General features: G+C 29.4%; 1 protein-coding gene across 1 annotated transcript in view; it reads right to left on the bottom strand.

Annotated features, from left to right (window-relative positions):
- The window catches only part of LOC135930295 (ankyrin-1-like), a 40,399-nt gene that overhangs the window by 21,316 nt on the left and 5,602 nt on the right, over positions 1-13,481 (bottom strand). Inside the window, exon 3 of the mRNA XM_065467075.1 lies at positions 5,019-5,132. Within this exon, the coding sequence (XP_065323147.1) occupies positions 5,019-5,132 (114 nt within the window). The remainder of the gene's footprint in view (positions 1-5,018; positions 5,133-13,481) is intronic.

Genomic DNA, 13,481 nt, shown 5'->3' with positions numbered 1-13,481 from the left:
ACATGTGTTTATGACGATTTTTGGTGGTTAGCCACGGTACTAAAAAAGAATGAAATTACTGAGATATATATTCCTTTTTACATCCCCATGGACCACCACCATCCTTCTTTTACCCCACAAATGCGGAAAAGATATGATTACCCATTAATCAAATAATAACAGTAGTATATCCTATTACAGTGACAGGACGTACCTACAAATTATCGTCTCAAGAAATTCTATTAATAAGCACAAAATGGGATAAGATTAAAATAAGAGGTATTTATTTTTATATTGTTTGTAAAAATTTTAAAATGTTTATTTTACAATATAGCGTCCTAATTAAATCATATCTGTATGGGCTGCCTGTACTTATCGCCCCAGGATATCATTCTTGGTTATACTCAATTGATTTTTTAATTTTAATCACAATACTATTCATATTTTAATTAAAAATTATATATTATAAAAAATTAATATTACGCCATCTATATTGCATTTTTTTATTTATAAAAATAACAAAAATTTAAATAAAATTAAAAAAACAAAAATGGTTATCGAGATTTTTTATTAAATCGTTTAATATAAAGGTAATAAACATTTTTTAATGAATATTAACACTCAAAAAAAATCCCTTCCTAATGTTAATTTTTTAGATTTACAGGAAATAAGAAAACACTTGAATTTTTTTTTAATATTTTCCAAAGTAAAATTTTAAGGGCTATAAAATGATATCTTATTTGTAACTCTATCTTAAGTATTTTTTAAAATAACAAGATTTAATGAAATCACGCACTTCGCGATTTTCGACTTTGAAGGCGTATATCTTTGGATCTGGTTGAGCTATTAGCACTCTAAAATTTTGATTTTATTAACATTTACAACATAAATAACTAACATGCCAAGTTGCATTCATTTTTGAGATGGTCGGCCGAATCGCTGGTCGATTTGCCATGGAATTACTCTTTAGTGAAGTTAGTGATATAGTCCCCATCACCCCAGACTGACCTCTGATAAATTGGAAATTTATGTATTTCTAAAAAGAAATCTTCGATATAATTTTAAATATTAATTTAAATTTCATAAAATATTTGTTTTACTTATTATGTAACTAGATTAATGTTATTATTTATTTTATAAATAAGAGATTTTCCAATGAAAATATTTTATATACTTTTAGAATTGCAATTGAATTGAATATAAACTATCGGGGCCCCCCAACACCAAAAGGTGCTGGAGGACCCCGTGGTCTCGCCGGACCAATCTTTTTATTGTTTTATATATGTTCCTTATAACTATTATGTAATATATATCTATAATGTTATCGATTTTACAATTGTGATTATCGCGCATTAATATAAAAATGGCGAAATTGGTGTATAAGATGTATTATGACCCTGGAAAATTTCTGGGATAGGAACGGCGTAATGATCGTAGAATAATAAATTAGCAAGATAATAATTTATATTCCCGATCGCCGTATATATATATGCGTGGGACTTTATTTCTGGCCGTATATCCCAGAGTTTTCCAGGGTTAAGAGAAGGAAATATATATTTAATGGGGGGGGGGGAGATTATGATGTAATATGTTGATTAAAATATCTACATTTATTAGAAAAAAAGGAATTTAAAATAAAGGTATTTCATATCGCGGGGGTATTTATGTATCATTGGTAAGATAAAACAATTCGCGATTTATTGAAAAATACATATATGCAATATAAGCTTATTGGGAGGGGTGGTGTTCCTCGGGGAAAGAAGATTCTTCCTCGTAGGCGGTGTTGATTGATAAATCCAGAGTTCTTTCGAACATACCCGGGTCGAAGTCTCGCTCCATGTTTGCTAAGTTGTTTACAAATTCGCTGGCGTCGGCTTCGTCAGTAGTATAGAACGGGGTTGAAGCATAGGGGATACGTCCGATAGTTTCTTCCATACTCGGTAGGCCTGCCGTGTCTAACCCGTGTAAGATAGCATGTGCCTCGACGCTGGGGATCCATGTTCGGCTAGGCGAGTCCGCTAGATTGTTTTCCGAGGGTATCCAAGTGAGATTTCTTGATAAGTGTACAAAGTTATAGAATCCGAGGGATAGGATGATCCTTGTGACCAAATGTTCGCATGCGGGGGATCAAAGACCATGGATGTAGAAGACGAGGATGACGAGCCATCGAACGACGATGATAACGGCAACGATTACTTACCAGATGTCCAACAATTCGATGTTGGAGGTGACCCCATTCTCATGGCCAACCTCTTCGCGAATAGGGTATCGCCCCGCGACCACGCTATCATGCCCCCGCCAGCGGTCGGTAGCGGCTCGATCGGTAATTTCCACAACCTATTAAGATAAATGGGATACGATACCACAGACAATCTGGATGTAAACTTGTCAGCACGCCTCAACCTTGCATCATCCATCCTCAAACCCCACCCCAGCCAGTCACCGTTCACCAAGAGAATTGCCCTCAAGGGAATTTGCCCAAAACTAGATAACCAAGCCATCGAGGATAATAGAGGATACTTCAAAAATCGTTTTATTAGATTAGCGAACAAATACCTCCCCATCGTGGCCCAACTAGTCGAAGCATCGGTGATCGAGATGACCGACGATACCTTTTGCTCGCCCCTCTTCCTCATACCGAAGAGTGATGGGACGCCGAGAATCATATCGGACTTTTCTAACGTGTCGCGCAACTTCATCAAGTACCCATTCAAGCTGAAGACCATACCCATGATCGCTCCGATGCTAGCGTCAGCAACAGTGGCGACAAAAATTGACCTCAAATCGGCTTTTTATTCGATCCCACTGGCCCAGAGCAGGAGGAGGTTCTTCGGCTTCGCGACCGTCAATTCGAAATTCCGGTACAAGACCCTCCCAATGGGAGCGGGATTCTCGCCATACGCGCTGCAAAATATCGTATTAGACCTATGTGCCAAATCGGTAAAAAAGGCTAATTTCTCGGTATATCTCGACGATATCATCATCTTCCACGCGGACGAACAATATGTCTTTAATGACACCATTGCCCTCCTCGATATGATATCGGCATGGGGACTCAGAATCAATGATTCCAAGTCAGTCCTTTCGCCCACCAACAAAATCTCCTACCTAGGCATATACATAAACTTCACAAATAAGACGGCAAGTGTGGATAAAGATAATCAATCCCGACTGAAATTTTGCCAATTGATATAATACAAACATTCGTTACAATCAATGGCAATAGAACGCAACGTCGCCTTAGAAGTTTTAGGAATTCTCAACCACTACACATACTCGATCACTGGGCTATCAAGAGTATTGGCACCTTACTACGACACAATGCTCAACCCGGAGGACCCGCCGCCCATCGATTACCTCAAGGCATATCCGAAGGCAGTAGCAGCAATAAATGCACTAATGAAGCCCTTTCCGTTCACCTTCATTATCAACACAATATTGCATGTCGACGCGTCCTCAACCCATATAGGGGTGTCCGACACCTTCACCACAGGATATTCTTTCACGTTCGACGAGGCAAAACACGCCCTAGGAGTCCCAGAGATGATAACACCTCACATCAACCAAAAAGAGCTCCTAGCGATATGGGTGGGGTGCAAATACTCACTCAATAAGTTTAAAATAGTGACGGATAGCCAAGTAGCGTACACTATCATAAAAAAAGGAGGATTCAGATCCCCCGCATGCGAACATTTGGTCACAAGGATCATCCTATCCCTCGGATTCTATAACTTTGTACACTTATCAAGAAATCTCACTTGGATACCCTCGGAAAACAATCTAGCGGACTCGCCTAGCCGAACATGGATCCCCAGCGTCGAGGCACATGCTATCTTACACGGGTTAGACACGGCAGGCCTACCGAGTATGGAAGAAACTATCGGACGTATCCCCTATGCTTCAACCCCGTTCTATACTACTGACGAAGCCGACGCCAGCGAATTTGTAAACAACTTAGCAAACATGGAGCGAGACTTCGACCCGGGTATGTTCGAAAGAACTCTGGATTTATCAATCAACACCGCCTACGAGGAAGAATCTTCTTTCCCCGAGGAACACCACCCCTCCCAATAAGCTTATATTGCATATATGTATTTTTCAATAAATCGCGAATTGTTTTATCTTACCAATGATACATAAATACCCCCGCGATATGAAATACCTTTATTTTAAATTCCTTTTTTTCTAATAAATGTAGATATTTTAATCAACATATTGCATCATAACCTCCCCCCCCCATTAAATATATATTTCCTTCTCTTAACCCTGGAAAACTCTGGGATATACGGCCAGAAATAAAGTCCCACGCATATATATATACGGCGATCGGGAATATAAATTATTATCTTGCTAATTTATTATTCTACGATCATTATGCCGTTCCTATCCCAGAAATTTTCCAGGGTCATAATACATCTTATACACCAATTTCGCCATTATATATCCGCCATTTTTATATTAATGCGCGATAATCACAATTGTAAAATCGATAACATTATAGATATATATTACATAATAGTTATAAGGAACATATATAAAACAATAAAAAGATTGGTCCGGCGAGACCACGGGGTCCTCCAGCACCTTTTGGTGTTAGGGGGCCCCGCATTCACGCATATATATATACGGCGATCGGGAATATAAATTATTATCTTGCTAATTTATTATTCTACGATCATTACGCCGTTCCTATCCCAGAAATTTTTGAGGAAACCACGAACGTAAGCCTAAAGATTGAAAATCATAATAAAGGACGCCTCAGAAATAACTCTGCACCGTCAGATAATACTAGAGCCGGGACCTGGAGGTCTCTGATATATATACAATCATAAAACAATGAGTCAGAATTAAATGGTGAATATTGATTCTGATCCAATCTAATATTTAATATCCCTAGTTTTAATATAACAATAAAATATGTATATTAAATCATAAAACAATGAGTCAGAATTAAATGGTGAATATTGATTCTGATCCAATCTAATATTTAACATCCCTAGTTTTAATATAACAATAAAATATGTATATTATATCTATACTTTAACAATCTCAATTTGACCATTTGATATGGCGATTCCTAACGGAGTGTCTATTAATTCAAAATTACGATTATCTCTAGTTGAATTAGGATTTGCCCCATGTTTCAATAAGATCTAATTAAATTATAATTTGGAAAAAATTAATCAAAGCAATATCAAATCATTGGCATTAGGATATGTAAGAAATGTTAAACAACTTGATTTAGCCAATTTAAAAAAATGGAAAGATCAAGATTTTAGCAAAAATAATATTACCCAAGCCCCAACTAGAGATCTGGGAAAATTCAAAAATAAATAAATGGGCTGAGGTAAAAATTTAACAGGTTACTAAATATTTTATCCATCAAAAAAATCAGAATACCATCCTGCTGGCATTAAAATTTTGATCATTCATTGATACTATTTTAAAATAAATTAAAATATACTAATTTCTTTGTATTTTAAGAGCTGTCTATCTAAATACTAAATCTATAAATAATATACCAATTAATAATGTTTTTAAAAGAATTGAAAAACATTATCTCAAGCTTTCAAACTTTGAATAGGATTTTGTAGAGGAAATATTAATCTTTCATAAGTTTAAAGAAACAGTTGAATATCTATTTTCAAAAAAGAGCTTACATTAAACTTACTTTTTACATTTAATAGTAAGCGATAATGAAAGTTCAGAAAATTTTTTACTTAGGGATAATATGTTTAAAAAAAACTTTATGTTATGATTTCCTCTTTGAGATCTGCAAGTAATATTTTATATGTATTTAATTTTACTTTTTATTTTAAAATTATAGATCCGAATTCATTACTAAATAATTTAAACTTATAGAGTATGATGATATTAAATTATAAAATATAGATTATTATTTGACAAAGTTAGCAAATAAATATTCTATAACAAGCACAAATTATGATTAGATTTTATTTTAATTGATTTAAAACAAGAATGCCATAGACGCCATTCACAGGATATGGATGTTCTAAATTTTCGGAGGAAAGAGGATTGAATTCCCGAATTTTTCCAAGCTAGCCAAATTAATTCTTTCTTTACTGCTGGGTTGGCATTGGATTCAAAGAGGTCATCCTAATGTCCAACAAATTTAAAAAGGCTAATTTACATTGCACATGTCGACAGCAGCTAAAAAATGGGGTTGTCCAAATAGTTCATATTGTTTCTTATGAATAGGTATTTTTTGTTGTATTGAAAAGATTTCCAAAAAGCCACTAAATTCCCCATAACCATATTTCTTTGTGTTAAGGTAGGCAGGGTATAGAGAAAAAAAATAAGATAGTTATAAAAATATATATTAAAAAATTTTAACAGTCGGATTTAATAAATTTTATGTATGAAATTCAATTTAACAATTTATTTAATCGTTAATATAAAATAACAATCATTTAAACAGCCAAAGTAATAAGAAACTATTAGTAAATACAATGTAGGTAAAAGAAATAATAAAATCAGTCCATGAGGTAAATGTTAAGTTAATAAAATAAAAATCAGTCAGAATATATTAACACTTTGTGAAATAAGAATATAATTTATTCTAAATTCCTTAAATTTAGCCTTCATAAGTAATATTAGGTATATTTCAATATTACTAATGAATTAAATCATGTTACATTTCTTTGTGTGTAATAAGAATATTAATATCATTTGAATTGAAAAATAGTCACTCAGAAATTTCTGAATTTATTTCTATGAAATAAATCACAAGAATATAATTTATATTAAAATTAAGAAAAATAATATATTTAACTCAAAATGATAAGGTATATTTTAATATAAACTATGAATTAAGTCCTGTTTATTTCTTTATATATATATATATATCATCATAAATATATTATTTATTATTTTTTAAAATTGTCCTAAAATGAGCTTTTGGGCAATTTTATAAATATATTTATTGCCTGTTGTATCTACAAGAATAATGAAGGAAATCCAAAACCACAAACAAATTTTGACATAATAATAAATTTTATTTTCTTTAAAAATTTAAAAAAAACAAAGAAAAAAATAATTACAATCATCTCCCCTTCAAGGGGAGTTCAAAATTATAAAAAAAATAATTTAAATAATAATATTAAAAATAGATATCTTAAAAATGAAATTTAGGAGAATCACAAATGATTCTGCTTAAAAACAAAAAATTAATACATTAAAAATAGGCTTTACAAATAATATTTACTAAGATTTGACTAAACAAAAATACAATATATATCAGAGGTCTGCAAAGGTACCATTTGAATGTCCCAATCCAGATTTTTTTTGGCTAAGCCCAGGTTATTTTAAGGTCCTGTCAAGATTTTTTTTAAAAAAATTTCATGCCCAACTGCTCAAGTTTTTTTTTAAAATATTTTATATTTATTTTTAATTTTTATTGATAATAATGTTAAATTAAAATATTTGGGTTTAAAATATACGGCATAACCCATTTGCTTAGGGCATGGCCTGGAGGTATCTGATATATATTAAGAAATTGATTATAAAAATATAATTATGCCAAAAAAAATAAATTAACACATAGATGACCAGTTATGATAAAATTCTTAGCTAAATCATATTTTTAAAAAATTTATAGATGGAAATTCCTAACAACCTTCAAAAAAAAATCGCTTCAATCGTTTCAAGATTATTTCATATGTATATAAAACATTATTCTTTATTTCTTATTGAAGGATTTTGAGACACTTCGTTTAAATGATTTTGAGATCGGGTCGTAGTCATAATAATTTATTAATAAAAAATTTCAAGATTATATAAACATAAAAAAGTGTGTAACGATTTCCAAAATTATTTTACAGAAAAAATAAAGTATATGTAAACTATAAAAAATTCGTCCCTTTTATAGGGAAAATAAAAGGCGCAATTATAAATTAAAATTAAATTGGCGCAAAGTGAAAAAAAGAACGTTTTTGTGGAAACGAGTTGTGTTAGTTTTATCGTACATAATTGGGGATAAAACCTACCCCCCTATACTTCCCGAAACTCAAAATATACCTTGGGATGCAGGATGGTCTCCGACCTAACGGTCTAACTCATATTTTCGGATCACCTTACTGAGGACTCCTAAAGTAAGAAATCCAGTATAAAGTGAGAGAAAACACAAAAGCCATATGTTTTACTTTCACTGTGTTTAACTTAAAACAAGAGAGGGACCAAAAAGAGAAACCTTTTTTTAACTTCATTTTATTGTAAACACTTTTTTTAGCTTTCATTTTATTGTAAACAATATTTAACTTTAACATATACAAAAGAGGGGGATTAAAAAATACTTTTTCATCTTAACCATAATAAAAGAGGGGGATAAAAAAAACTTTTTTTATCATCTTTAACACTTATCAATATCAAAATCTTAATAAAAATATCACATGATTCAATTTTCAACAAAAACAATTAATAGTAATATAATATCTTCTCAATAATATATTGAAAAACGTCTATATCCATCAATTACAAATTGACAGATTAAATAAATATAATATAATAGCTTAAAATATTTAAGTGGCCATATTACCTCATTTGATTTTTTTTTATTTATATGAACTGGTATACCCTAACCAAAAAACTTGGAAAGAAAGAGGAAGTTGTCAGTGCACTAGGATTTTTTTAAAATAAGAATGTTCATTATTTTAAAATTATATAAATAAATGGGTTAGCAAATTTGATTTAAATTAACAATTTAAGTAAACTTCTATTTACTAAATTTGATCAAGAAATTTAGAATTAGGAAAGAGAAAAACTTAGATAATTTTAGAATCAAATAATTTTCATATGAAAAATAACTTATTATTAATGAATTAAGAAAATATTATTTTGTATTTCATCGTTTCAATGATATAATTAATTGTATAAATTTAATCTCAATGTAGTCAGAAATTATTTAGAAATAGCCAAAATTTTAGCCTCGTAATATTTATATTTTTGGAGATATTAGGGTTCAAAGTGGCAAAAATGACGTATTTTTATACCATTATCTGCTATCATTCAATTAAGTATATCTTAAAAACTGCATAATTTTAAATAACAAATTTAATATCAAAATTACGTACAAAGATTCTACTTTCAGATGAAAAATTTTTTTTAATTTTTTTTCCAATTTCCGGTCATTTTATTTAATATGCAAGGACTAAAAACAATTTTTTGGAAATAATACGACCTTCAATTTAAAAAAAATTTTTAGTAGACATTTAAACTCTTCCTTTATATTTATAAAAAAATTGGTCTGGGACGCGGCCATCTTCATTTTCAAAATCAATAAAAATGTTTAGAAAAGTGTATAAATATTTTCCCAAAAGGGGGCGTCTTTGTATAAAATTATATATTAATCAGTTTTTAATGGTTTTTCTTGAACTATTAGATATAATTTAAAGGATTATTGATCTTGTAAGTGAAAATAACAACAAATGGGACTTTCATTCAATTATAGATTTTGTCTATCGATAAAAGAAATTTAAATTATTACTTTATTTATAATTTATTATAAAATATTTTGGCTATATAACATATATTTAATGAATATTAATAAAATATATTCAACAAAGTTTATAGTTCTTGAATATATGAATCAGAATCTTGTACATTTCATATATGGCGCCCTAAATATTAAAAATAATTGATATAATATAAATTTAAAAATCTAATTAACTCACTTGTAAAAATTCTAATTTTTCGGTAGCGCATTTACTTTCTTGTGACGACAATGTTTAACTACGGCCTAGCAGTTAATGGTGAAACTAATGATAAGATATGATAGTTTGACAAGTAAAGAGTGTCGTCTATACTTGAAAATGTAAAGGAATTAAAAGGTCCGGATGGGTGTAAAAACTTTATATATATTTCTTCCTGCTTTTGATTTTTCACCAAAACAAAGGCTAACCAATTAGAATCATAAACACACGTTATGTATCCTGATATTTCTCCAAAAATTATACTTTCATCATTATATGATAAATATTCTATAGTGCTTTCTATTGAATTGGAATACATATTACTTTTAAATAAATGTAACTTGTTGGAATCAAGGTGTAAATTTTCCGTGTTCCAGGTATAAGTCTAGTTTTTGAAAATCTTTCCCTGAGTAATAGTTCTTCGTAATCATAATTTTTTTGGTCATATATTCAAAATATATGACATTAATATTTTCTTTAGCGAACTTGTACAATCCATATGATGTGGTTATTTGCTTTGAGTAAGGCCTTTGTAAACTAGCTCTAGCGACTAATCTTTTAACAGTGCCACCAATCCCATCACATACACTTTTCCCGTGTGCTGTAGCAGAAAAATGTCATTTCGCCTGTGCCCCGAAATCCATCTCATGATGGCAAATATTAATAAAATTTTTGTGCTTAGCAGAAAAATGCCATTTCGCCTGTGCCCCAAAATCCATCTCATGATGGCAAATATTAATAAAATTTTTACGATTTTTATACTGAGCGGAGCCATCGGAAAAATAAAATATTTTATTTGGCATACAAATTTTATTAATTAAAAAATTTACCAATGTTTTTTGGAAATAATGTACTGCTATTGTATTGTGTTGCAAAGATTCGGATATCATTACATATAGGCAACAAATATTGGCAAACTTTATAATATATAACAAAAGGGTGAACAGTGGATTGGGCCCTATTCCAATGATAACTTTGTATTTCATCCTGAAGTATAAAGCTATAGTTTTCTTAAAAATCACATAAAATTAAATATTGGCCTTTGTCTAAGTTCAATTTTAGATTGTTTTAATACAACGATTGTTGCGTTGAAATAAAAAAATGTGTTAATAAAGATTCTATTTTTTCAAAAAAGATATTGATAATTTCATCTACTGGCTTGGTTATTGTTTCAAGAGTGGTTCTACCTACGGATAGCCATTATTTGTATGTTATAAATTTGATGTCCTTAGAATAAACAATATGTTTATTTGATCGCGTAAATGTGTTGACCCTGGTCAATTATCACATTTGCCCATATAAATATATTTTATTGATTGAAACACTCATTTATTGTTATTCTTATTTAAAAGTAAGGGTATGCTGATTTTAGAAAATCCGATCCAATATTTATATTGTTTTGGGTTATTTTATGATGATAATACTTTTATTTTGTATATAAGAATTTCATAATAATAATATATTCATATTTGTAATATTTTAAAAAATTGAGTAGCGAAAATTTTAATATTATTTTTGGCATCATATGGAATGCACAAGATTTCATATATTCAAGAACTCAAAACTTGGTTGGAAATATTTTATTAATATTCATTAATATGGGCAAAAAATTTTATAATAAATTAAAAATAAAGTAATAAATTAAATTTCTTTTATCGATAGACAATTTCTATAATTGAATGAAAGCCCCATTTATTGTTATTTTCACTTATAAGATGAATAATCCTTTAAATTATATCAAATAGTTCAAGAAAAACCATTAAAAACTTATTAATATATAATTTTATACAAAAACGCCGACCAATTTTTTTTATAAATATAAAGGAAGAGTTTAGTAATGTCTACTAAAAAAATTTTTTAAATTGAAGGTCGTAATTGAATAAAATGACCGGAAATTGGGAAAAAAATTAAAAAATATTTTTATCTGAACGTAATTTGATATTAAATTTGTTATTTACAATTATGTATTTTTTAAGATATGCTTAATTGAATGAAGGCAGATAATGGTAAAAATACATCATTTTTGACACTTTGAACCCAATATCTCCAAAAATATAAATGCTACGAGTCTAAAATTTTGGCTATTTCTTAACTACACTAACCTTTATTTGATTAACAAATTTTGAAAAAATTGAAAGGGGTCGGCCGAAGATCACATTTTTTTGCTCATTTGACATGGAATGACCCAATTAGTTTATTAAATAGGACTATGGACGTGTTTTGTTAAACAGCTCGATTAAAGCCAATTTTTATAAATGGCTGACACAATATTTTAGCTAGAAAAATAATTGTCTAAGCCTCGAGATTTCGTTAATATATGTTCAAACCTTTGTGCCACCTATGAGCAAAATTTTAAGGCTTGCATAATAATTTTCTTAATAAAATATCGAGTTAGCCATTTTAAAAAATTGACTCAAAATGGGCCGTTTAACAACACTACTATGGACCCTCCTTCAAAAAAAGTTATGATTCAGTGAAATATTTCTGAGGCTCAGGTTCAAAATTTACAGTCCAGAAAAATAAAGACTTAGTAAAAATAACAGAAATATGAGTTTTTTAAATTTATTCTACTATATTTGCACAAAAATAATTTAATCATTATAATTAGAAATATAATTACACATATACTATTTAAATAATATTTTGTTTGTTTTTAATTTAACATAGATATCTTCCAATATATCTAACTTTGATGGTGAGTAAATCATGTACTATATACTGATATTAAAAAAAAATGTTTGCACATATCTATAAACTTATGATTGGCTCAGCTTTTGACAAAATATCAAATTAGCTTATGTCATATCAATATATATTTTTTCAATAATTTTTTGATCAAATCTTCTACAACATTAACTTTTTATTAACAAAGAAATATCATACCAAGGTAAAAGATGTAAGATATTTTTCAATCTAAATTTGAAACTTCTCTAGAAATATGAGTATATGGTTTAAATTGTGATTTAAATAGTGCTGTAAACGTTACGACAAAAAAGAAACGCGTTACCGTTACTCGCTACATCTGAAAAATGGAACGCGTTACCGTTACTCGTTACCACTTTACAAAAGGAACGCGCGTTACCGACTTTTCAAAAAAGTAATGGGCTATACTCGTTACTTAAAAAAATTAAATGTTATATATAATGCAAAAAAATATTTATTTTTTTTCCGACAATATATAATAAAATAAAACTTTACACAAAGAACATACAAGATAAGATCTTTTTATAAAAAAATTTTCATATATAATTATAATATGAATAAAATTATACAAAAATAATATATTATAAGATAACATCTTTATGTAACAATTTTTTATTTATTTTTAACAATTGATTTTCAAATTTGATCAGATAAACATGAGCGCTTAGTACTCAACACACCTTTCGCCGTGCTAAACACACGTTCAATTGGTGCAGAGGATGGGAGAGTGGTGTTATATTTAATAAACAAAAATTTCAATTCGGGGAATTTATTATAAATATTTAAGGAAATATCTTTATTTTGAAAAAAGCTTGAAAGATCATCTTCACAGAGATCTTCATTCATTTCCTCATCAAAAAAAATTTATCATTATCTGAAAGTGTGTGTGTTAAATAAAGGAATCAAGCCTGTTCTTTCTTTATCAATATTTTTTATCAAACTGGAAATAAGTTCCAGCATTCTTCATTTATTGACCTCTAATTTTATCCAGGGCCAATCCATTTTAAATAGTGGGTGAATTATTGCCGATAGTATATAATAATCATCATAGATGTGTTTGAATCTATTGAAAATATGATAGTCAAAATATAA

The sequence above is a fragment of the Gordionus sp. m RMFG-2023 genome, chromosome 5, assembly GCF_954871325.1.
Source record: "Gordionus sp. m RMFG-2023 chromosome 5, tfGorSpeb1-WG-v2, whole genome shotgun sequence".
In the NCBI taxonomy this organism is placed as follows: Eukaryota; Metazoa; Nematomorpha; class Gordioida; order Chordodea; family Parachordodidae; genus Gordionus; species Gordionus sp. m RMFG-2023.
This window is presented reverse-complemented; position numbering and strand designations above follow the sequence as displayed.